This window comes from Alligator sinensis, unplaced genomic scaffold (assembly GCF_000455745.1).
Source record: "Alligator sinensis unplaced genomic scaffold, ASM45574v1 scaffold1782_1, whole genome shotgun sequence".
Classification (NCBI taxonomy): Eukaryota; Metazoa; Chordata; order Crocodylia; family Alligatoridae; genus Alligator; species Alligator sinensis.
This window is the reverse complement of record NW_005842767.1, coordinates 194,529-218,870: the sequence shown is the minus strand read 5'-3', so window position 1 is coordinate 218,870 and position 24,342 is coordinate 194,529. Positions and strand designations below refer to the sequence as shown.

At 55.6% G+C, this 24,342-nt stretch overlaps 1 protein-coding gene across 3 annotated transcripts in view; it reads right to left on the bottom strand.

Moving 5' to 3' along the window:
- The window catches only part of ARHGEF10L (Rho guanine nucleotide exchange factor 10 like), a 100,683-nt gene that overhangs the window by 59,975 nt on the left and 16,366 nt on the right, over nucleotides 1-24,342 (bottom strand). Inside the window, exons 4-12 of one of the 3 annotated variants that reach the window (XM_006034739.3) lie at nucleotides 20,254-20,345; nucleotides 18,941-19,024; nucleotides 14,332-14,501; nucleotides 12,096-12,212; nucleotides 7,298-7,406; nucleotides 3,046-3,152; nucleotides 2,199-2,276; nucleotides 877-1,056; nucleotides 1-95 (exon numbers count right to left, since the gene is read on the bottom strand). The exon at nucleotides 1-95 is cut by the window's left edge and continues 17 nt beyond it. In XM_006034739.3, the coding sequence (XP_006034801.2) occupies nucleotides 1-95; nucleotides 877-1,056; nucleotides 2,199-2,276; nucleotides 3,046-3,152; nucleotides 7,298-7,406; nucleotides 12,096-12,212; nucleotides 14,332-14,501; nucleotides 18,941-19,024; nucleotides 20,254-20,345 (1,032 nt within the window). Of the gene's footprint in view, nucleotides 96-876; nucleotides 1,057-2,198; nucleotides 2,277-3,045; nucleotides 3,153-4,134; nucleotides 4,306-7,297; nucleotides 7,407-12,095; nucleotides 12,213-14,331; nucleotides 14,502-18,940; nucleotides 19,025-20,253; nucleotides 20,346-24,342 lie in introns of those variants that run through there. The other 2 variants (XM_025216806.1, XM_025216807.1) reach the window with 2 other exon arrangements.

Genomic DNA, 24,342 nt, shown 5'->3' with positions numbered 1-24,342 from the left:
GGCTTGGTGAGACAGGCCTTCTTGATCAGGGACATGGCGCTGGTGAAGTTATTCACGTAGTCGCTGTACACATCCAGCACCATCGACTTGGAAAACTGCACCGAACCGAGGCAGGAGAGAGAGAGAGAGAGGGCAGAGTGAGAACCAAGCTCCTCTACCGAGCACTCAGAGAAGAGAAAGGCCAGCCACATCTAGCTCGCCGACTCACCACAGACCTCCAGAAAGAGCTTGGCAGATGCCCAGTGGCCACCAGTTTGCAAACCAGTTCCGCCTACAGTGTCTGCACGCAGCAAGCCCACCCAAGGATGCTACTGCCATCAAGCCCGGGGTAAGAAGGGAGCTTGGGACTGCACGAGGGGGTCGGGATGCATTACACATGGGCTTCCACCTCCTCGTGACACAGGACTCTGGACAGAGAGTTGGTTGGTTGCATCAAGGACCAAAAACTGTGGGTTCAGGTCCTTCACTAAGGCCTGAGCTGACTGTGACCCCACAAAGCAGACGGCGCTCCAAAGGGGGCAGGGATGGACCGTGCCGCCACAGATGTCTATATTTGTATGACGAGTCAACCCGAGGCTCAACTGGTCTCTGGCACCTGCTCCGCATGGGAACCGGAGTCACAAGATGCTGACATCGAGGTCGGCATTGCACTCCCCTGTCAACAACTCAGCGGAGCTGCCAAGTCCAAAATGGACCCGACGAGGCCTCCTCCCATGGCCAACGGGCCCAGGGAGGCTTCGTGGACCTCTCCGAGCAGACGGCGGACAAAAGTCTCCCTGCTATGGTGGATGTAGGGAGGGGATGCATGTCAGGAATGGGGGGAGGCGGAGGAGAAGCTGGGATAGCTTGGCAGAGGGATGCAGGGGTTGCTTTTACCGAGGCCACGAAGAGGTCCCCGATTTTCTCGGTGGCGTCCCACTCGGCCACGCGGGAGAACAGGGCGATCTGGAACATGGAGTGGCACTGCAGGATCTCCTTGAGGCGGAAGAAGACCACCTGGCACTTCCTGGCACTGAGGACCTTGGGCTCCATCTCCATGAGGGGGTTTCTGTAATCCTGCAGGCCAGGCAAGGTGGTCAGAGCAGGGCCTTCCCTCCCCTCTGCCCCTCGCCACCCCCTGCAATCCACCCAGGGCTCATCAGTGTGGAGGGTGCCCAGCTCTGCCGGTCTTTGCACCGTCTTGGCCTGGGCTGCACATTTCTGCTCCACATCAGTCAAATGCAAAATCCTGCTGCGATCCTTCTCCCAAACTTTGATGGACTTTATTAAGACCGTTTCACAGCACCCATGACCAGCCCCAATCCTGCGTGGGACCAACCAGCCCTGCCACTAACTGAATTGGCTTCGTTATTCCCAAAGCAAATAAAACAGATTCTTCCACGATACCCCCACACCTTCCCTCCACCAATAACTCCCAATAACGCTGGACATTTCCAGACGATTTGGTCAGGAGAAGACAAGACTGGAGGGGTAAGGGGGGGACTCGATAACAGACTTCAAAATACATGCTGGGCGGTTATAAATAGACAGTGATAAACTAGTCTCTGGGCCGCAGGGGACAGCACAAGGATGCATGGTCTTATGCTGCAACACGGAGATTTAGGCTGGCTAGTAGAAAAAGTTTTCCAATCAGGAGGGAGGTTTAGTGCTAGAGAGGGGGGGAGTTTCCATCCGTGAAAGCATCTAAGAGTAAATTGGACAAAGACTCAGCTAGGATGGTGTAATCAGGGATGATCCTGCCTTGAGCCCTTCCCACCCTGTTTTCCTATTATTTTACTCCAAACCTCCCTCCGTAAAACTCTCCTTCTCTGTAAAGCTCGGAAAACAATTGATTGCACCAAACCCACAGCCCACCACGCCAGCCAATAATGCGCATTGCTTCCTTGTGCTCCCATATCACCCCCATCTGTTGTCTCCTTATACAGAGATGAGAGACAACAGGGACAGGGACCATCTTTTTTTTTTTTTTGCATTTTTTGCATCGCGGCTCGCCCCACTGCTAGCTGAGGGCAGAGGCTGCTACTGCTACCAGGCCCCTGCCTGCTTTTGAAGCTCTCGTGCAGTCTTGTGGAGGGTCTCCTGCCCCCATTTCCTCCCCCTTCCCAGCCTGTCAGTGGGAGGGGGGCTTGCCCCTTCCATCCCGTCCTCTCCGGGCACGGGGCTCGGCCGCTTCCACCCGCCTCGGTAAACATGGTCACCTGGAGGATGCGTCTCAGCGAGTCCACGTAGCTCCCCTCGCTCTGCACGATGGAGCCCAGGATGTGGCGCCGAACCACCTGCAACACCCAGATTGGAGCAGACTTCAAAAACCTGCACACCGCTCCCACCCCGCTCAGAACCTGCGTGCGCTTTCCCATGCACCCATTTTCCAGACCACTGAGGCCGGCGGGGAGTCGGACAACACGAAAAAATGGGAAGAAAAGGAAAAAGCAAGGGGCTGTCAATCTGTGCAGCGATGCAGAGCTTGTTCTGACTCATCCTGATGCCCGGTGGCACGACGCAAAAGAAGCAGAACGTTTCTGCTGACTTGTCCTTTCGGACGGATGGGGTGGAGGAGGCGAGGTCAAGCGATTACTCAATGCACCCACGCCAGGGAAACTGCATGCAAACCCCAAGCAGGGAGAGAGACAAGGGGGAATTACTCCACATCCAACCAATTCCCCAAGCCCCAGCCTGTTGGAAAGCTTGGGCACTGGTCCTCGAGGCTCCCATTCAATGCAGACTTGCTCTTCAGTAACACCCCCCGGGACGTGCTGCACCGCATGCTATGAGATTTAACAACATGCTGGTGCTAGCTCTCCACACCCCCTGCTCCCACCACTATAAGATGCTTTGTGAGCTGAGACAGTGGGGCAGATCATCCTGCCACACAGGAGACCTCTGCCTAGCTCTATCCAAGCCCCCAAAATACAACACTGCCCCCGCTCCCTGCAAAAACCCTGCAACCTCAAAGCATCAAAGGTTTCTCTTGTCTCTCCCCACATCACCCCTCCATCCAGGGGGAGCAACACTGCCAGCATCCGGCCCCTCCATCCCTGCACAGACCTGCTGAGGGCTTAGTCCTTCGGGCATGGGACCCAGCTCCGGAGGCGGGTGTCTCATGTCGGTGACAGTGACCTCCAGGAACCCCGTGTCCTCCTCCTCCGAGTCACCTGGAACGGGAACACGCGAGCCGTGAGCACCGCTGCTAGCACAACTACAGGGCTGGATCCAGCGTATGGTTTAAGGCAGGTGAGGAGAGGGAAGATCCTCCTCCCCAGGCTCTGCATCAGCCTTGTGTCACCCACCACCACCTACGATTCAGAGCAAAGCCTCGGGGGCTGCCCCCGGGACCATCTCCCCACCGCTCCTGGGCACGGCTCGGGCGGTGCGCACCCCTCCTGGCTGCATGGTGAAGACTTTCCATGGGAGACGGGAGCACCGGGGGGTTTGACGCCTGATCTCCATCAGCAACAGGGCCGGTCAGGGCACGCCGCACCCTCCCCGTCTGCCTGGGACGTTCGCTCTCCCTCCGAAAGCTCGAGCGCAGCCGCAACGGGACTGCCATGGGGCAGCCTGGATGGGCAGGGTCGAGTCCCTGCCTGCGCTGTCGGTAAGGCAGGGGTGGTTCTCCCTGCAGCTGTGCATTACAAGACTGGCTAGTGCAAACCAGGTCTTCTGGTAGACCCCAAACCCGAACCCCGACACCAGACACCACCGGGCTACGTGAGCCAGCCCGAGGAATTTGAGAGCTTGGGAGAACCAGAGAGCTCAGGTTGGAACGAGTCCCCTTTGGGGGGTGCCTGGCCAGCCTGGGCTCTGCTGGGGGACACTACACCCCTGCGCCCCGCGTACCCTCCGGGCCCTGCACTGCCACAATCACCAAGCAAAGACACCCGGTCGAGTCCTTAAAAGCAGGCACCTGGATTCCCCGAAGATTGCAATCCATTTCAAACAGCGAGGCAGGTCCGGACCCCACGAGGGGTTTGCAGGAGCTGCCCCAGCCTTGGGAAATCAGCCTCGAGAGGGAAATAGCCCCGCGCAGAGAGAAACCGCAAGGCGGAGAGAGAGCGCGCGCAGGGAGCAGAGCCGCAGAAGCGACACGGCTGTCGAACCGAGCGCAGGGGAAGCTCAAGCCCACGGACCTGCCCTTACCTGAGACCGAGACGGAGGAGGAGGAGGAAGAGGAGCGGGCCAGAATCGAGCCATTTTCGATGGAGTGCCGTTTCTTCCACATTATGCCCTCTGCATTCCCCCTCTAACGCTGCCTGTCTGTCGACTTCCTCTTCCCCCCAACCCAGTTCCCATTTTGGTTCGAGGTATAAGCACTGCCTATTAATAGAAACCCCGGGAGGAGGAAGGGTCACTCCATGGAGGAACGCGCTGGGCGGCCGCGGGCAGGAGAGACAGAGGGGGTTTAGTAACCAGGGAGATGAGAGGGCTGCAAGGAATACACCAGCTGCTTGGCTCTAAAACAGACGAGTGACCTTTTTCCTTCCCTAATTTTGGAAGGGAGGCTCAGCTCGCCGGCTCCCTGCTCCGACACCGGCTGCCCGGAGTTTCCATCCCTGCTAGGGGCAGACCGGGAACGGATCTGGGTCCCGATGTTCCCAGAGATACGGTGCCTTAAGACCCAGCCCCTATCAGTGGTGCGATGCCGTGCTCCCCGCACGTGTGGCATCTCCTCGGGTCTGGACCCTGCAGCCTGACAACGCTGGACCAGACCCCAAGCCCTCCAGCAGCATGGAGATCGCCCCCCGGGCAGGGGTGGCAGAAGCAAGCCAGGCGCTACCCCAAGTAGATCTGCCATCCAGGGCATTTCTTGGCCTGGAAAAAGGTCACCCTAAATGCTCTCCGGGCTCCTTCTCCTTTGCTTTAGCCCTTGGACACCCCTTGCCGTTCAACCAGTACCTTATAAAGACCCTGCCCTTTCCCCCGGCTGCAGCAGTGACCGGTCTGGGAGCCTCTCTGTGAAGACAGTCCTAGCTATGCCTTGGGCTCCTCTAGGACCCCCTGAACTCCCACCACCCCTTGAAATAGGTCTCAGCATTTCAGATGGGGAAGACAAGGCACAGACAGCGGGGAGCAACTTGCTTCAAAGCTCACACAATGAGCCTAGGGCTAGAAGCCAGCAACCTGGACTCCCTTCCCTCTGCTCTAACCACTAGGTAATCCACCTGGGCGATGGAGAAGAGCATGGATATGGAGCACTGAATGCCAGGCACAGCCCTACCCTATGGGGACTGCCTCCCCCTTCAATGGGCACCCCAGATCTCTGCCAACACAGAGCTCATCATGCCAGGTGCACCCCGAGACGGAGTCCAGGGCACGCACAGGGCCAAAATCCTGCCTCGTTTTGGAAGTCCCAGGGGCACCTTTGAAATGCACGGCGAGGTTTGCACTTTCTCCATCTCCGCTGCCTTCCTCCCACCCTCCTCACCCCTACATCAGAACCAGCAGCAGGCAGCATCCAGCCTGGCTCTGCTGGTCCCCTGCCTTGGTCCTTTCTCTGCAATCCTTGCACGTCCCCTCTATGGAAACATCACCGCCTGGTATGCTGGGGGGATTTTTCTCTCTTTGTTTTCTTATTTAAAACTACATTCTTTGGGCGACGTGTCTCGCCTGGGTTTGTAAAGCACGGCGTACATACACGGGGACTGGACCAGCCGACACAGAACAGCTCCCTGAAGGGAAAATCGTATCTAAAAAGCAATGCACTACGGCGGTGGAAGGACCCTGCTGCCTCCGTGCTGTTTGTGTACTGGACTCCCTATCTCTGCAGCCCCCGGCTGGGATTTGCAAAGCCGAAGGGGCTTAATTTCCATGAGAATCAGGGTGCTAAAATCCCTGTGCTGCCTCCATCTCAGCCCCTCTGTGCAAAGGTACAGGTCACCAGATACCTCCCTCAAGGCCCTTGGGGGCCTCTCCGCAGCCTGCAGCAATCCCAGGGCAAAGGTCCCAGCTCGGAGCTGATCACACAGCACTGCCCTCCTTCCCCTGCATTGCAAGGATGCTACTGAAGAGGAGGAGGGCTGCAAGGGGGCGAATGCTAGGTGAACCCTTTCCCTTTCCCATCTCTGGGCTGCACAAAGGGTTCAAAGGCAAACAGCTCCATTGCTCCGAGCTGCGTTGTCCTGCCAGAGGCAGTTCTTGGTGGCACGCACTCCTGCACTGCCCTCTCCAGGACCGGGCAGCGCGCCTCCCTCCAGCCTTCTGCATTTCCTTCCCATTACCGGAGAGATGACAGCTCCCTCGCCCAGCTCCAAACCAGTCCCTCTGCCCCCGAGATGACTACAAGAACCCATGTGCTCTGTCACCCCATCATCCCCGCGGAAATGCAGCACCAATTCGGAGGATTGTAAATAGACCGACCCAGATGGCAGAAGGGGGAAGACCCAGATTTAGTCATTGAGGGCCAAAAGCCCGGCTGGCACTAACTCCAGCCAAGTCAACGGTGTTGCGCCAGCAGAAGTTTTGCCCCAACATATTTTTACAGTTCAGAAACAGCAATCTAAGCAATGCACTGTGCAAAAACAGGAACATAAATTCATCTCAAAAAGAGAGAGGCATAGACAGCGAGAGCCTGTGGCAGATAGGTCGGAGGCCAAAAATGCCAGGTTTCGTTTTCCCCAACTCTGCTGCCTCCAGGAAGATAAAGATTACCAACCACCAAGGGCAGATTTTCAAGCGTTCAACATCCAGAACTGGAATCCGGGCTTGAAGCGACTGGACACCTATTACCGAATTTTCAAGGGAGCGCAACACCCGACAGGCTACAATCAATCATTTGAAGTTTGGTGCTTAGCAGCGAACAGAGTGCCTTTGATGACCAGACCCCAAAAGGTGGATGCATTTGGAAACCCAGTATTGACTGCCTGAGAGTTAGTGTGGTTTGGAGGAGCAGCATGAAAAAAAGGATCCCGTGGCTTGGAGGAAAAGGAACCCTTTAAAAGCCACCTCTGCGACACGTAACCTTTCCCCCTCGCGCTGCCGAAACCCCTGATGCAGCCGATCTCCTCCTATGGTCAAGGTCAAACTTTTCGCAGGGATCCAAATCCCACCTTGCAAAGATTAAAAGCCTTTTAGGAAACGCTATCCTAGAGGACGAGAAAAATCGAAGCCGAGCAGCTTAGTTTGCAGAAAAGTGCAAAGAGGAAACAGAAAACTGCATCAAGGGGGATACAAGTATCTAGTGGCAATGAACTCATCAGTGTGGCCTGGCACTAGGCTTTCTTTCTATGAATAAAAGAACATAGAGGGCTTTCTCTTGGTGCAAAGCAACTTCTCTCTGTAGAGGAACGGGCCTCGCAACAGTTACCTGGCGTCTCCTTCCGATGCAGGAAAGTCACCTTCCGCATGACCGCAATCTTGGTCTTCTCCAGGCCGTCCTTGGTGCCGCTGCGTGCAGCTTTCATCAGCTGAGTCATCTGAGCGGGACCAGGAGGGAGAAACACAACAGATCAATGAAGCTGCAAACGATTTTTCTCAATCCCCTGCCATGGGCCCTGCCTCTGCACTGGGATGCTGTTCCCCCTCCAGTATATATATATACACACACACACACGCTTTGGGTGGCTGCACAGAGGATGCTCGGAGGAAGAGAAGGAGTTTCAGTTCAGCACCTAAAGTTCAGTTTTAAACAAAAACGACCAAGATCTAGGCACAAAGGAACTGGGTCTGCTCACAGCTTTCAAGAGTGGTGTATTATTATTATTTTTTTAAATCAAGTTACACTTTACATCAAGGAGCTATTTATGAAGGGGCCAATTAAGAGCTGCAATGCGATGGGATGGACATGAGTAGTGCATGCTACTGACGGCCCCCAAATCAACTGAAGAGACAGGTGTCATAGCGACCTATTGACTCTCAATCTCTCTGGAACAAACACCTAGCTCCTCGCAATGCTTTTGGAAGGGGGGTTTCGTATAAAACTTCCTCTATACATGCAGGGAGGCTCTCATCTGTGGCTCCCCTATAGGAAGCAGATGCTCCACGGTTTCCATTTATTTTTAAAGTGAAAAGGATTTGTTTTCCCCTCTTTTGTCATCACTCACCTTGACCAACCTTGCTATCACCAAAGTCAAGAGCAGAACTCCCGCTGGCGTCCACGAGAGCCAGGACAGGCCAACAGTGCCTCAACCCTTGGCCCTGCACAACCCCGCATGCTCCACAACAGACCACGGGCTTCCCCGGCCAGCTTCAAGGGTGGCTTGTCTGATGAGACCAACCTTGTCCTCAAAGACCTGGACTAAGAGGTAGGAGCTCCTTCCAGGTGCACCACCAAATCACCCTCAAATCATGGCACCTTCTGGTCCCTACCAACCCAGGCCAGACGTGGACCAGATAAAATACTCCACATCACGACCTGCCGGCCTGCCTGCGCCTTTCACTCCAACATTCCCAATTGGGACAGAGAACAAAAGCACTCCAGTTTCTTTCCTGTCTCTTGCCTGGGACCAGCATCAGCAAAGTTTCAGCCATGGACCTTTAGGGAGCAGGATGCATTTACCTGGCAGTGTCCCATTTAGGGCCTCCTTCCTACTTTGGTAGATGCCCTCCACTTGCATCCATCCGACATCTTAAAAGGGCCAGCATTCTTCATTTTGGGTACAGAAAACAAGCCAATCCATTGGGAAGCAGGTGCAACAGCTGCCTAGCGCTCATTTGGAGGCTGCTCCGAGCGGTGGCATGTGGCAACCGTGTCCAAACACCCCCCTGCCAGCTACAGCTAGTGCAATATGCACAACCACAATGCCTATAACCACACCTGGGCACATGGGGCTGCAGGGAAGGTGGCTTTCTGGGCGCTCCTGCAAGGGGCATGGAGGCCAGCCATGCAAGACAAAGGGAAAGAAGTAGAGCAAGGAGCCTGTCCCCTCGTATGTGCAAGCCTGGCTTGTGCACCAGATGCAGAGTGGATGCTATGGGAAATGAGCGGGGATGCTCATGGCCGGCTGAAGGGAGGCCTCGTGGGGACCTGCAAGTCACAGCTATTTGCACTCGGAGGAGACTTGCATTCACACCTGAAAAACCCAGCAGCAGCCTGTGCAAAATGCCCATTTGCAACCAGCCAGGGACACAAGGGAGAACAGGGCCAAGCAGGGGAAGAGGACTGCAAGGGGATAAGGGACATCCAGAGGCATTCCGAATAGCCATTGCTGGACATGCGATGAGCACGGCAGGGAGGGGAGCTTTTCTAACCCAAAAGCAATGACATTCAGACTCTCGCAGGCGCCCTTAGGATTGCAACGTCACAACATAGATAGCGGGGTTTGAAACCACGTCTCCGTGCAGAGACTGGTGTCATCTTCCCACAACAACACTGAGACTTTGCTCGGGGCAAGAACAGGTCTGTTCGGAGATGCTGCCCCAAATAACTTCCGTGGAGGAAAGGTACTGCAGCACGGATGATGGTTTCGGCCAACTTGGAGAGCTTAGAAATTGCAGAGGTGGACACGGGCCTAAGGGAGGTGTGAGATACCCAACTGTTATCCACCCCCCCATAATATTTTAGGCAGCATCCTAAACACCAGGGATGAAAGGTGGAGTCCAGAGCAAGGATACACTGCTCTGATGAGGGATTGATAGGCTAGCATATTGATGTGGAGTCTTGAGCAACAGCTCAGATACATATACCATCACACTTCACACCTGAGCTGGATTGATAAACGGCCCGTTAGAGGCTTGCTAAGTGATTAATGAAACCTTCTAAGTAGAGCGGTGTGAATAATTGAGCTTTCAGTTCAGCAGCCAAAGTAAAAGGGAAGAGAAAAAAAAACCAAGTTTGGGTCAATGCAAGTGAACAGTGTTGTTTTCAGGTCATCAATACTCTCTCTCTACCCTTCTCCCTCTCTGTTTTTTTTAAACTATTTTATCCAATTTTGACTTTTCTGAACTCTTCCCCTCACTGTTTTCTTCTTTTTTTTCCAGCCAAAACTACTCATCAAGTGCAACCCAAACCTGTGAGCCATCTCGGTCTCTTTGCATCTGCTTTTGCTATAGATCGAGCGCTCGCAAAACAAAAAGCTCACCCAGCTCTACCGCGAAGCATGTTGCAGACACAAGTAGCAGGTGTTAGTGCAGCAGAAGGAGGCATAACAAATGATTATAAAGCAACTCTCCCCATTGACTAACCCTTTACTAACCCAGACTCTACCCATTGACTAACCCTTTACAAACAAAGCCCTAGCATGAAGTGTGACTGATAATATTTTGCGTGTTCTGACAATAGCGACCATGGAGAAATCACCCCCCTTTCCCATAGAGCAACCTCCAAGATGCTCCATTTACTTCTTTGGGGACCTCTTGCTCAGATCATTGCATGCGGGGCTGAAAATGGACCATGTGCAAATGGCACCTTGGAGGTCCTACAAGTATCCAGTCACTTTAGCCCCACTTTCCCTGCACAACCAAGTGAGCGGGGCTGGAATTAGCCTCGCTCGAGCGAGAGGAGCCAGGCGGCAGAAGAATGCATGAGCTGCATGCAGGGCCGTGGTGAGCCCTAGGCAAGCCAACTCATGGGCCCCTACACTTAATACTATGTATATTATAATTATTGAGTGGAGAGGTATCTTGATATCGAGATCTCTCTCCACTCAATAATTTTAATATGCAAAATAAGCACAACTGAGCTCTTTCTTCACTTGGGGCCCTAGGCCTGTGCCTAGTTTGCCCATGCATTAATCCGGCTGCGTGGAGCGGTTGTGTTAGCTGCACAAAACACAAGATGAGCAGAGGACAAGCTGGGCTCCCTGAGGCTGTAGCTCACACCTCCTGGACAGGGTGGCCCGCTCGAGTGAAAAGCACCTCTGCCCATGAGCTAAGGGGCTTTGGGTGCAGACACAACTGAAGCCATCCCTCCAGTCAGCTTAGCCTTGAAAACCCAATTATTCCTCTCCTCCCATTAGTTTTGCAGGAGGCAACACAGGTGGGAGAGGGACTACAGGTCCTATTCCACCTTAGGGGGGAAACCCAAGCATTGAAACCTTGCTATTAGTAATGATGCCTGCGAAGTAATGGCCCCCTAGGACCCACAGAGCCAGCTGCAAGAGGGCAGGGCAAGTGATTTGGAACAAAGACCCCCTGGCTTTACTGGGCTTTTATGTCCCATGGGCTCAAACCTGGACACTCAAGATGCCATCTGTCACAGTCCAGTCCAGAGCCAGAGCCGCTCTCAAAGGTCAGGCAGGGCTCTGGGGAGGCAGGGAAGCAGTCCCCACATTTTTTGTTGCAGATTTAAACCAAGGCTCGAAGCTGCCATGACTTGGTCACACTGTGGGGACATCTCCGCTGCAATCCCAGGTGAGCCTGCAGCTCCATCAAACATACAGGACCAGCTAAACCAGGCTGCCCAGTATGTACCAGGGTCCTGGCTAGGGTCGAGCAACCTTTGTTGAATCCCCATGAGGCCGTCTCTACACTGCTGTCGGCACCCAGGCTGGCTCAGGTATTTTTCCTTGAGCTGCAGACACCTCGGCTTGCAGCACGAATGCGGGGTCGGCGGCAGAGCCAGGAACAGGACTTGCAACCCAATGCCCATCCCACACTGCTAGACTAGCTAGGCACCTGGCAGATTGCAGAGGGATGGTCTGGACACATCACACCTTCCCTCCGGTCTCAGTTACCTCCAGTTTGCACTCTGGATCCCGGTGCAGACAGACCAGCAGCTCCCACGGTAGCTGCAAGCAGTAAGAAGCCATTGCAGCACCGCCCCACTGCATGGCCTGGGAGCAGAGAGCTCGCATGGAGCAAGAGACTATCCCAGGAAAAGCTGTGGACAAACACTGACCCTGGTGGAGTTTTACCCCAATTTTTCCCATGGTAATTCTACATCAGATTTAATCCAGTTACGCTGGGGTAAAATTGGACCTCGTGTGCCCACTCGGCTGGGTTTTTTTTTCTTTGCACCAGTTTATAGGTGGGTTACGCTGATGTAATGGTGTCGTGTGCCCAGGCCACGAGTTTGGTAGGAGACGCGGTTTGAAGTGAGCCCCCGATGCAGAGAAAGAAGAGCAGAGACTGCTGTACAGAGAAAGCATGAGACCCAGGTGCAGTTGGGAAGAGGGTTTAAATATATATATATATATACACACACAAGTCCGAAGGAGAGACAGTACCTTACAATCGTACTTCTGCTTCAGCTCCTGCATGTCTCTCCCCCCAACTCTTAAAGCCAGAATGTCCCTCTTAGTCCTGGCGTATCTCTCCTTTAGCCTATTCAGGTCTGGAGAAAGCTGCGCCCCAAGCAATCAGGTAGGAGGAGAAGCAACAGGAGGAGGGAAGAGAGGCAGAGAAGAGAGACTCAGGTAAGCAGCCAAACACGAGAGGAGGAGAAACAATCCACGGAGCAGCGGTCGCCGCAAGCTCGCAGGCCTGGGCAGTGGGGCTAGACCGAATGCCGATGGGAAACCCCTGGCACCTCCACCCTCTGCCAGCCCCCACGCTGGAGGGGAGACAGCCTGAGATGATACCCCCAAGAAGGGCTGGGACACACGGTCCTTGCCCTGCCCCAGTGGCTTCAAACGATGCTTCAGGTTAGCAAAAGACCCGGCCACCGTCCCACAAAGCCGGGTAGGCTCGTGGCAGTGGTGTTCCTCCAGAGGCCAGGGGACATGCTGTCTAGGAGGCTGGAGCTGTCCCGACCTCTCCCTGTAGAAACCCAGCCCAGCAGCCACCTCCATGTCCCGACTCCTCGTGAGACACGGACTTGGCTCGCCACAGCCCCACTGGCCCAGTAAAGCCTCTGGATGAGCCAGATGCAGGGGGTCTACACCGCAGCCAGGCTATAGAGGGTGTAGACCCCCTTCAGTAGAGGCTAATGCAGCTATGTGAGGCTGCAAAACCCACCTGAGATGCAAGAAACGTCCCCCCACGTGGGGCGGTGGGCTGCAGGGACTAGACTGCTCCGCGGAGCCTGCAGACGGTGAGGAGGAGGGAGGGCAAACTCCTTGGTGCCATGCAGGGCTGAGAAAGCAGGGGAAGAGGGTGGAGGGGAGGACATTCCCAGAAAAGCTGCTGGAAGCTCTGCTCAGCAAGCTGTCAGCTCCTGCCCCGGGCGCCGCGCGGCACAACCCAGCGCGTGCAGCAAAGCAGAGGATGGAGGCGAGTGCAAGCAGCAGCCTGAATGCAGGCAGCGGCAGGGAGAAACGTGGGCTCGTGCTGTATGCAGGGTTCAAGGCAGGATCTCTCGGCCACAGGCCAGAATACCCCACACTTATGCTTCTGGAGAGGGTCAGGGTCCATGCTTTTCTCCTTTCCCAAAACCTCACCTGCCCCCTCCAAGAAACCAGCATGCCAGACCCGAGAGCCGATGCAGTGGTCAGCGCAGGGGAGCATCTTGCCCCAGGGGACCATGCCCAACAGCTTTCCTGGGGGTGTCTGCAATGCACCTGACACAACCCCGAGGGGTCGAGGAGTGCTTTGAAGGATGCCGGGCCCACGGCAAGAGAAGTGGTACCGGTCGGTCAGTTCAAGGAGTTCTGCAGGGACCAGCCATGAAGCAAAGCCCACCAGACACCAAGCCCCTGGGACATCCCCTCCCACAGCTGCGTGGGTGGGATACTTGCCACCCCGATACCATGGACTGCCCAGGCACACGGGCACCTCCATGGGCCTCGAGCCCTGCAGCCAGCTGGACCCAATTGCCGGCACCCTGGATGGCTGGAGCTGGCCGGACCGCGGAGGGGCCGAGAGCTCCCACAAGGCAGCAGGGGACATGCCAGCAAGCCTCCATCTCTTAGGAAGTGCAGCTCAGCCATCTGCCCTGCCAGACCCTCTGTTAAATCAGGGACAGCAGTGGCCTCATCAAGACCAACTCATTTTTTCTCCCAGTTCAGTTTGTCTGGACAAGTGTTTAACACATGCACACACAACCCCCCGCAATCAAGCCATTTCCTCCCAGATATCAATCCATCTGCTCAAAAAACAATGCTTTTTTATTCAGAAGACCTCAGCACCCTGGGAGACCTGGGTTCATTCCCCAGCTTTGCCTCTGGCCTGCTGGGGGGGGGACCGGGGACAAAGCTGGGGAAGGAACCCGGGGGGTCCTAGTCCATTATTGCTTCCCGTCTCTGGGACGCTGCGGAGCTCCCAAAACCACGTCCCCCTCCATGCACAGGGATTGCTGCAGCTGCGGGGACCCAAAGCCAAGCTAGAAAGCACCTCAATTCCCAAGCCAAACCACCTTGATACAGCCAAGGTAATCCAAGCCCCCCGTTGCACTGCTCCGAGTTGGGCGGTCGATGCCCCCACCCCTTGCCCATGAAGGATAGCTGTCACACAGGGGCTGATAAGCCATTTTGCCCTTCCTGCCCCAGCCCCATCCAGGAGAGGGGCATGCTACCCGCCTGTTACCTTCGGCTGGAAGGATGCTCTTAGCTTGGCAGGCCCGGCCTCGGGCTTGATCTCTTCGCTGGAGTCTTCGCTGTAGCTCTCGAACTCGCTGGAGCTCCAGCCTAGATCCTGGGCATCCCGCTGCCCCTCCTCCCGATGCACGTCCTCGTAAATCAGGTTTCTGTCTGTCCCTGGAGGGGGAGAGACCACCGCACCATTGGCAAAGGCACGCAGGGAGGCATTTCATCAGTGGATGCAGTTCAACACTATGGGTGCATCTACACGTGCATGAATGCACTTTAGTTAATGCGCATTAAAATCTAGTACCTATACTGTGAGGTACTTGGGAAATGTGTATTAGCCTGCCTTAATAAGCATGAACTAAAGTGCATGCTTTTTAAGTGATGCTTAATGTGCATTAGCCTAGTTTAAAGCACATTAAGTTCTTACATGATGTGTTAATGCGCATTAAAATAGGCTAATGCACATTAAAGTGCACGTGTAGATGCATCCTAAATGCCTCAGTGTCTCTGCCTCCCACCCCACCCCACATCTGGCTACAGAGCTCCCACTGGGACCAACCAACGGGCAGGCTCACGCTATACTTGCTTCCCTTGGGAGACAAACTCCAGACCTAGGACAGACTCCTGGGTCTATGGGTACAGACACTGGCAAATCATGCCCAGGCAAAACCAAAGAGCATCTCCTACCCACCATTAAATGGATCCATAGAAGCAGGAAGGCCAGTGGACTGATATGTAGTGTAGGGGAATAGCCCTGCAGGCAGAAGGGGTGGTGGGGAAAGAAGTGGAGGGGAACAAGCTAGTCCAGTGGTCTTTTCTTGCCTGTCCATGCCAGCACCTGCAGAGCTGCATTAAGGCAGGGGGACAGGGTGGAGCAGGTGGGTTGTCCTCTTAACACCCATGCCTCAAGCAGCCACACAACATACCCCAAGGATGGACCAGGGTGGGAGTGATTTGCCAGAGACTCCTGCACCCAGAAAGGCTCCCGAGTTTCCTAGACAGGCCATCCAGGCCTCCATGCCCCAGAGGCGCAGTAAGAAACTTGATGAGAGAAGTGGGCGTGCAAAATGGGGGTTAGGCCCAGGTGGGGGGGTCCTCCCCTATACATGCAGAGAGCTCACCAGGAGCAATGCTGAAGGCTGCACAAAGAAACAAAACCCAAGGGTCCCCCCCACTCAAACGACGATAACTGCACAACTGCAGGATGCTGCGGGAGCAGGCGTGTGTGCACTCGACAGCAGAGGGCACTCCGCTGCCACAATTACACAGATTCGTTCTCTTTTTGGGGTGGAAAAGGTGTAGCTACTGCAAATGGAGACTAATAAAAGTGATGATAAGTCTGCAGAGCCCCAGGCAGGAAAGCCTCTTGGCCAAGGGGAGGAGGCAGGAAAAGCATCATTTCCATCTCGAGAGAAGCATATCATTATCATTATTATTATTAATTATCATGATGAGACCATTGTGATGGGAAGGAGATGCCACTGCACTGAGCGCTCTACCAGCAAATCAGTAAGAAACACTGCCCCGGCCCAAAGACATCGCAAGCTCAATAGAGCAGCCAGACAAAGGAAGACTCCTTATCCCGCCTTTACAAACAGCGACTGGAAGCCCATGGGAAAAGGCTGAGACGACAGGTATTACAACTTACGGCCGAGTCCCGAATACCTGACCTGGTCAACACTGGGCAGTCCCTCTACACCGAGTGACACCAAATGCGCTGGTTTAACTGTCAGTGTTTTGTGCTGGTTGAACACCAGCGACCAGGACCCCGCTACACTGGGGATTGTGCAGACAGGACAAAAAGATGCCCCAAATTACTGCAGCATCACACACGCCAGGGTCAGCTGAGTGCAACTTCCAGCACCAAAGACACTGCCAGGTGCACGGCCTCCTTCACAGGGGCACCCAGGTCCTCGACCCCGAATCCTCCTTGGGACGCACTGCACATCCGTACCACGTGCGTCCATGCAGCACCTCACTCCACGGAGGAGTTTCCAAGAACCAAATTAGGAGGAGAGAAATGCAACAGCTCTCACCGCATCCCGCTCTGTTCATCCCATCACTGCATTTCCAAGCCTGCCAAAGCCTGCCAAAGCAGAAGACAGCCAGGTCTGCTGGCTCCCCTCTGCATCCTGCCCTAACCATTGTGTCCTTTTGGACCCTTTATCCCGAGGTGCCAGGAGACACCTGGGCCTGGTCCTCCCATGCAGGCCTGACATGCATCCAATACAACATGCTCCTTGTACTCTGGGATAGTGATGGGCTCTCACTTTTCTAGCTTAAGGGAAACAGCCGAGCTTTTTCCACTGCTGGAACATCTGTGCCAGGGGCTAGGGAGGGACCCGGCCTCCGTCTGCAGCCCGGCAGGAGGAAGAGATGTGCTGGGAGGAATGTGGGTGGACAGGAATGCTAAGCTGACGTCCAGCACGGGTTTGCAGTCACCGGGCTATTTTTAAATGCAGAAAAACAACTCCCTAAAAGATTTGGGAAGGTATCCGGTGCAGCTGGACACAGAGGCACAAACAAAGAGCAGCCACGATAGCCTTCCCACCCACTGAGCCTCATGCTAGAGGGGCAAAGCCAGCACCTAGGGGCCTTCACCGAGACTGGAGCCGTACTGTACAAGACCCGTGCCAACAGGCTGCCCCCCACACCTAAGCAGCCAAAAGCTGCAATATTATATTATCACTCCTTTGACAACCAAGGCACGAGGCACAAAGGCTAGGTAACTTGCCCAAGACCACCCAAAGCATCTGTGGCAGAGCCCAGAAGTGAATGCAAATCTCTACAATCTCCACGTGCCTCACTGGACCCGAAGGCGAGTACAGGTGCTCTACGTGCCAGCCTCTTGGGACCCAGGCACCCCTCACAGCCAGGTACATAGAGCAAGCTGGCACAAGGGGTACCCCAAGAAGGGCTGTCATCCAGCCTCTGCCAGTTTAGCTCAAGCTTTTGTGAAGACAAGCCAGCTTTGGGCCAGCGGTATTTGGACGAGAAGAGGATGCACATGCCAAACGAGGGAGCTCTGGGTGACGGAGGGGCCTACAGAGCAGGTCGCTGGACGGCAAGCTGCATGCAATGATTCGAGGACGGGGTATAACTACGCTGCTCTGAGCATCTGGTGCAGGCTGCCTGGGAAACCCCCACTCCTCCTCCAGCAAGTGCTATTTAACCAGTGGCAGAGGATCCTGTATCAGCAAGTTCAGTGGTGCGGAGACTCAAGCTGGCTCTCCGGGCGGGGGGAGCAGCAGGGCGAATTCCTGTTAGCAGGAGACAAGACACACCTGGAAACCAAAGAGGGAGATCTGCAAGGTCAGCTCCAGCTCAGCAGCTGACAGGGGACCATCCGACACCAAAATCTTTACAGCACGAGTGGCTGGTTAGCCCACATCCATCCCCGGCTTGTTCTGTGAGCTTAACGAGACAAGGCTGGGCAGGGAGGACAGCGCTAACCTGGGGAGGGGCCGATGGAGCCATCCGACACACTGTCTCCCTGCCCCTGCCTGGGTTCAGACCCGCTGGAGCCTCTCGGAGCTGGGGGTCCTCAGGATGCGAGCAAGGGGGACAGGATGCATGTGAAGGGCATCTCGACCTGTGCAAGCTAGAAGTGCTGAGGGTGCATTTCCTCTCCCTCTCGCCTTTCAGCTCTCAGCCAGCTGCAGGCCACAGCATCAGTGCCAAGCCCTGCTTCCACCTTCACCTCGCGGACTCATCCCAGCCTCACCGCCGCTGGATGATGCTCTGAGCGGTGGTGGCAAAGGTCTGGGAGCCATCTGCACCTGGAGCGAGACAGCGCTGGACCCACGTTCCTGGAAAATCCCTTTCATGGCTCATCTTAGCAAATCAGCCCCCGTCCACTGTCACCCACTCCGAGACCATGCATCCTCCATCCTTGCAGCTGTTCCTCGCCCCCAGGCCACGTACACAACCCAGAGTCCCCCGACGCCGTGGCTGGGCTCCAGCCGGGTCCATCCAGCTCCTGCTGGTTGCTGGTACAGACCCAGCGCCGCATTACATTAATGGCATGAGAAAGCCAATGGCTCCATCCCACACGCATCTCTCCAAAGTTAGGGGGTCGGACTCGATGATCTATTGAGGTCCCTTCCGACCCCAACATCTATGAATCTATGAAAGTGGTGCAGAGAGGGAAGGTAATCCCTAATGGCTCTTTCCACCTCCCATCCCCAGCCAACAGCCTCTTCCTCCAGAGTGAATCAGCACCTCTGGAGACCCCGAGGACTTTCTGGTCCTGCCAGGAGCAAGCCGGCCTGGCTTTGCATAAGTCCGAGCTATGCCAGCCTACACCTGCTGCAGGCCTTGCCTCCGGAGAGACCGACCAGGCACCATGCAGGCTGAAGGACCCCAGCAGAGATATGGGATCACGGTCCCTCTGAACACAAGACAAGCCACTTCCCTTCCCTCTGCCTCCCTTTCCCCAGAGGTAAGACGTCACCTTTCCCACCTGGCAGCACCCTCATCAGGGCACCAAGCACTGGGGATGGGAGAGACCCCAGCCACACATGGGGCCATTTTAGTGATGAGAGGGTGGGCAGGAGAAGGGGAGGGGGTAAGTTGAGAAAGAGGGAGCATTTGGGGAGGTTTCATACCGTACTGATCCGAGTCCAGGTTTTCACAGGGGACGTCATCATAGATCACATCTTCCTCCAGTGCCGGGAACTCAAAACGGTCGCCTAGAAGCAGCAGCAGAGGACATGCTAAGCCCACGCCGCCAGCGAGAGGAACCCACGTAAGAGCTCCTGCATCCGACTTGTCCTCCCAGCTGCCAGGAGCCTGCGCAGCGTGATGGGGAAGGCACTGGATGGGGAGTCAGGAGCCCCGAGACCTGCTCCTGCCTCTGGCAGCCCAGCTCTTTCACCTCCCTGTGACTCATCTCCCTCCCTTGTCCTGTTAGATCATCGGCCCCGGGGCAGGGACGGCCTCGCTGAGGCGTGCGCAGCGCCCAGGACGATGGAGATTGCTCAGCCTTGGTTGAACACCTGATTTTTCAGCGCGCTGCTCTCGGTGCTTTTTCGATGCCGGGGGGACAATATCTTGCTAACACTAAATGCAACCCTTGTGTCAGACTCCTCTGCAAGGATTACTCCAGCTCGGTATGTAGGTTTTACAGCTTGGCTCCGTCTCCTTTCTGATGAGCGGGAGGCTGGGGCTGCCAAGTCAGATGTGCTCAGGTCAGGGCCTTCCAACTCAGCAGAGAGAGAGATCAAGTCCCACGTGATCTACGGCCCCAAACTGCCCTAAATAGAGACTAAAACGTTCAGGACTCATGCTAGAGGTGATATCTTTTATTAGACCAACTAGATTTTTGCACCAATAAATAAATAAATTATTATTATTATTATTATTATTGAATTTTTGCAAAAATCCAGTTGGTCTAATAACAGATATCACCTCAACCATGAGTCCTGAATGCTTTTTCCTCTAGACCAATACGGCTACAACCTGGATACCTAAATAGAGACTAGCCTTTGGGTTCAGACCTTTCCCCATTTTCACCCTCTGAGCCCTCAACACCTTCTTCCAGGCAAAGTAACACTGGTAAGTCCAAGGGTCTGGGCGTACGTTTGCTCCAACATAACCAAGGAGTGGACAGCTACCTCCAGGAGAGCTGGACACCTCCCCTCTCCAGATACCAGCATAAAGTACATCTGGTTGGGAAGTTAAATGGTATGAAGCATCTAGGCCCTGAGTCATTGCCCCACCCGTGAGTCACGGTCCCAGAGATGCCCCACAGCCCTCCTATCCCAAGGGCTGTTGCCTCTTTACCACCCGAGGAGAAGAGGAAAAGGGATGGGAAAAGCCTTGCCAGCTCCCCTATGGATGCCGAGAAAACAGCAGCTCTGTATCAAGAAAGGTGCGGCGCTCTCCATCCGTGGAGTCCACGCAGGTATCTGGCCCCTACCTCGCCGGGAGCTTTTCCTCTTCCAGCTGAAGGTGCGGGTCCTCGACTGGGAGCTGCCCACCACGTCTCCATTGCTGACCACCGAGAGGAGCCTGGAGCAAGAAAAGCAAAGCACCGGGTCAGGCTGAGTTAGCAGGGGGCTGGGTGAAGCTGGACAGGAGCAAAGCCAATAGTCTGAGGGCCTCTTCAGAGCAAGCACCGCTCATGCAAGCGGTGTGGTAGCAGGGCAGGCCGTGCAGCTAGCATTGCCAGCTCCACCAGCATGCACAACCCACACGGAGACTGCAGCCTGGGGGGACCCAACTGAAGGAGGGGGGCACCTTCTAGGTTGGCAGCAGGGAAGCACAGCAATGCAAATTCAGCACAGGCCACCTGAGACCCTCGTTGTGAGCTTGGCCGGCTCATTAGCCCTGCGGTGGCTTCACTGTTACTGGTGCCCGAGCTGGCCTCCACCTACAGTGTAGACGCACCAGCTCCCCATTTAGCAGTGGGTCCCTGCAAAGGTTAAATGAGCCTGTTACTGCTTCCAGTGGAGAGCGACGTTCCTTATACTCAAGCATGCTCCAAAGGGCCTGGGTTCAAGCCCACTGATGGCCCCAGGACAGCTTGTTACACATGCACCCACGTGCATGCTTGGCTCCTAGATGTGCAGCACCGGAGGGGAAGCAAATTTTCCAAGCTGGGCAGGAAAGGTCTGAGCACACACTTCAGATAGGGCCAAGAAAAGCAGGGCCAAGAAAGCAGGTCTCATTTATGGCCAGAGACCACCACGGTGGCCATACATCATGCCTCATGGAGGATGGATACCGGCTAAGGCACCGGACTGGCACTCAGAAGACCTGGGTTCTGGTCTCCGTCCTAATGTAACTTGACTGCAAGGCCAAAAACTAGGCACAAACCCCATTCCTTATAAGACTGCCTCTTGCATTTTCTACCCTCTGGAAGACTCAGCTCTAGGCCCTGGCTGGGCATGCCAGCTGCAACCGTGCATTTGCCAAGCACACCAGCTTCACCAGCCAGCACAACAGGGCTTGAGAGTGTTTTAAGGGTCTGTGCAAGACCCATTAGCACTCAAAAGGGAGCCAGGTTTGAAATCTCACCTACTGGAGAGGGTTGAGGCTAGGATGAACAGAGACGGTGTGAGAAGAGTGATGAGATGACACAGGGGTGGCCCCATGGCTGGGTTTCCCGCACCACAGCCGGCAGTGCCCGGGGGACCCTGCATCCTCCCAGCCTTCCTCAGGGAGCGATCCTCTCCCCCCAGCCCTGTAGGAACCCGACTCAATCAGGCAGATCTATCCTGGGAGAAGAGTCACGGCTCCCTTCAGCTATGAAGCATCACTACAGCATGGTGTAGAGACTTTCTGCGGTCCTACAGCAACCTCAGAAGCCAGTCGGCATCGCTCTCCATAGAAGCGGATGGAAGGGCTCAATCCCCCATCATGATGCAAGTGCATAACCAAAGGGGATGTCCACCGCATCGCCTTATGTCCCCAGCTCACGCGCTGGGTCTGGGGGGAGCCCAGGGGACCCGAGGCAGTCGGGCCTCACCTGGACAGGGGGCTAGCCCCCGCCGGCGGGGAGATGGGAGGGCAGCGGTGCACCAGCACCTGCTCCTGTGCAGGCTGAGAGCTCCCTGTCTGCCCCAGGGGTGGGTCTGTCCTGCGTGGGATATAGCTGAGGAGCTGGCCTGAAGTCACCGAGCTCCCTCCCTTGAGCCTGGCGCCCCGGCTGGAGCAATGAGAGGGAAAGACTGAGACCTACACATGCCCGGCTGCTCCCCTCTCCCTCCCTTGCTCGCCCCAAATTTCTGCTATTGGCATAACAAGCCCGCAAGGGTGGGGTTCAGTCGTCTCCATGCCTCCCTTCAAGACCCTGGTCAATGAGCAAGCAGCTAGTCCTGGCCCAGCCAGGGAAGGGCGGCTCAGGGTGGGCACCTGCTGTACCCCAGCATCCTGCTGCCCCCCTCCAGCAGCACCCCCCCCACACACCTCTTGTACCTTTAAAGCCAAGCGCTCGGCTCCTCTCAGCAAAAATGCAGCTCCCATCTGCTGCAAGATCCCCTCCGTCTCCTGGGACACCCCAGCGCCCACCGCCCTCCGCGGTCGCCCTCGCTCCTGCCTGGCGCGGAGGAAGTGTCCTTGTAGCTCCAGGCAGCCGCTCCTCTGCCTCCCCAGCCCCGCCGGTTCCTCTCCCACAGCTGTGCTGACTGGGCGAGATCCCCGAGCCAGCTAGCTGAGCAAACTCGCTACCGCTTCCCTCTCCCTGGCTGCATCCTCCCTGCGTGTCGCAACGCCGCCGGGAACACGGAGCCTCGTCGCGCTGACACCCAGACCCATTGCGCAGCTGCCTCGCCTCCCTCCCTCCGCGGAGGTCTGCTCCCTCGTTAGGCTGTAACAGCACTGCTTGGCAGGAGGAGGGAGAGCAACGCATTCGTGAGGATCGATGGAGCTGCTCAAGCAGGAGGCTCTGGAGACACCGAGACTGGAGAGAGGTGCCAGGATGCTGGCGTGCAGCCTCGCGGCTGCTCTACTTGGTGCTAACCCCAATTCGAGAGCAGACAGAAGGAGCCAGGACTCTGCAGGGCTAGGCTCACTCCCTGCCGAGTGACCCTGGGCAAGTCATCGCTCCTCTCCTCTCCGTACCTGTGCTTCTCTTTGCCCTCGGTGGGTCACAGGTGCATCAAGGGGAAACATTGCAGCTCTGCCACCGTCTCAGAAACCGGGGACCTGTCCTCAGCGGGGACCTCGGGCACTACTGCAGTAACAGCCACGTGTAAAGCACGTTCGACAGCAGCTTTCTCTCACCCAACAATCCCCACCTTGCTGCCCCATCCGTATCCTGACACTCACACTGCACCGGGGGAGCACTCCCGGACCCCTCGGAAAGGAAAAGAAATGCTGCTTTTTCCCAGCGTGGCATAACCGCAAGCTGCGTGCCCGCTTCGAACCAAAAACAAGGGCTTGCGACTTCCCGAGCTGCACCCGCAAGGTGGTACAGGAAAGCGCGGCGTGCTGAACCGCTGAATCCTCCTCTCTCCACCGTGCTCTGCAGCCTGATACAGCTCATTTACGGTGTCCTTAAATGCAGCCCCTGCCCCAGTACCTCTATGAACAACGATGAATACTACGAACTAGGAATACTCTCTGAGCTCCTATGCAGTTAGTGCTGCTTTTAAGAAACAAGACATTTGCCCACGACGGAAACTTAAAAGGTTACAACAATAGAAAGCAAATCCAGCATCAGTCGAGAGCCATTTCACTCTCATTGCCATTAGGGGTCAGGATTTAGGCACGATCTTTCCTCCCCAAGCCAGACTCGCCTTTTTTGTACCTCTGACCCTGCTCACGGAGCCCAATGCTCCACGGCTCAGAAAGGACCATGCAGTCTGCAGGCCTGAAGCCCAGCAGATGCTCTTCTTGCACCTCCCGAAGGGAGAAATCCCTGTCCCTGGCGTGCTAAAAGTCTGAGAGACATCAGTACTGAAGCCAAGCCTTGCAATTTAGACCCAGCCCTAGTAGGGACAGAATTAATGTGCTGGATAAGTGTCCCGAGTGAACAACATCCTGTGGGATGACTAACCTGGGTCTGAATCCAGGAGTCACACCCCAGGTGTTAACCAGAAGCGAAGCATCCTCCATAATGCTCCTTTTGCCCCTAGGCCGACCCCTTCCCTGGAGCACACCCGCTAGCCTGGGGTTCCCGCTGCCACCATCCAAGGCTCTGGACTCACTTCTGGCTCTGCGCACCTTGGAAAACACAGGCCTGATCGTCCAATGGGTGCTAGACCCAATACAAGCACTTGGGGCACTTCCCCAAGTCAGGGGCTGATTAGGAAGCCTCCCTCAGTCCACCGACCTAAGGGGCCTCCTTGGCATAATTTAGACCCACCCTCAATAAGTCTCCACACCGGTCACAAAGGAGAACTTTATTGATTACAGGGGTAGGGCGGAAACAGGGTAAAAGGTAGAGCAATATCAAGAAATCTTATAGGAATATCACAGGAATCCCATAGAGCAAACCAGGGTGGCTGAGGTAGCCGTTTCAACACGCATCTGAGTTACTGAAGCTACATATCTGATGGGATCT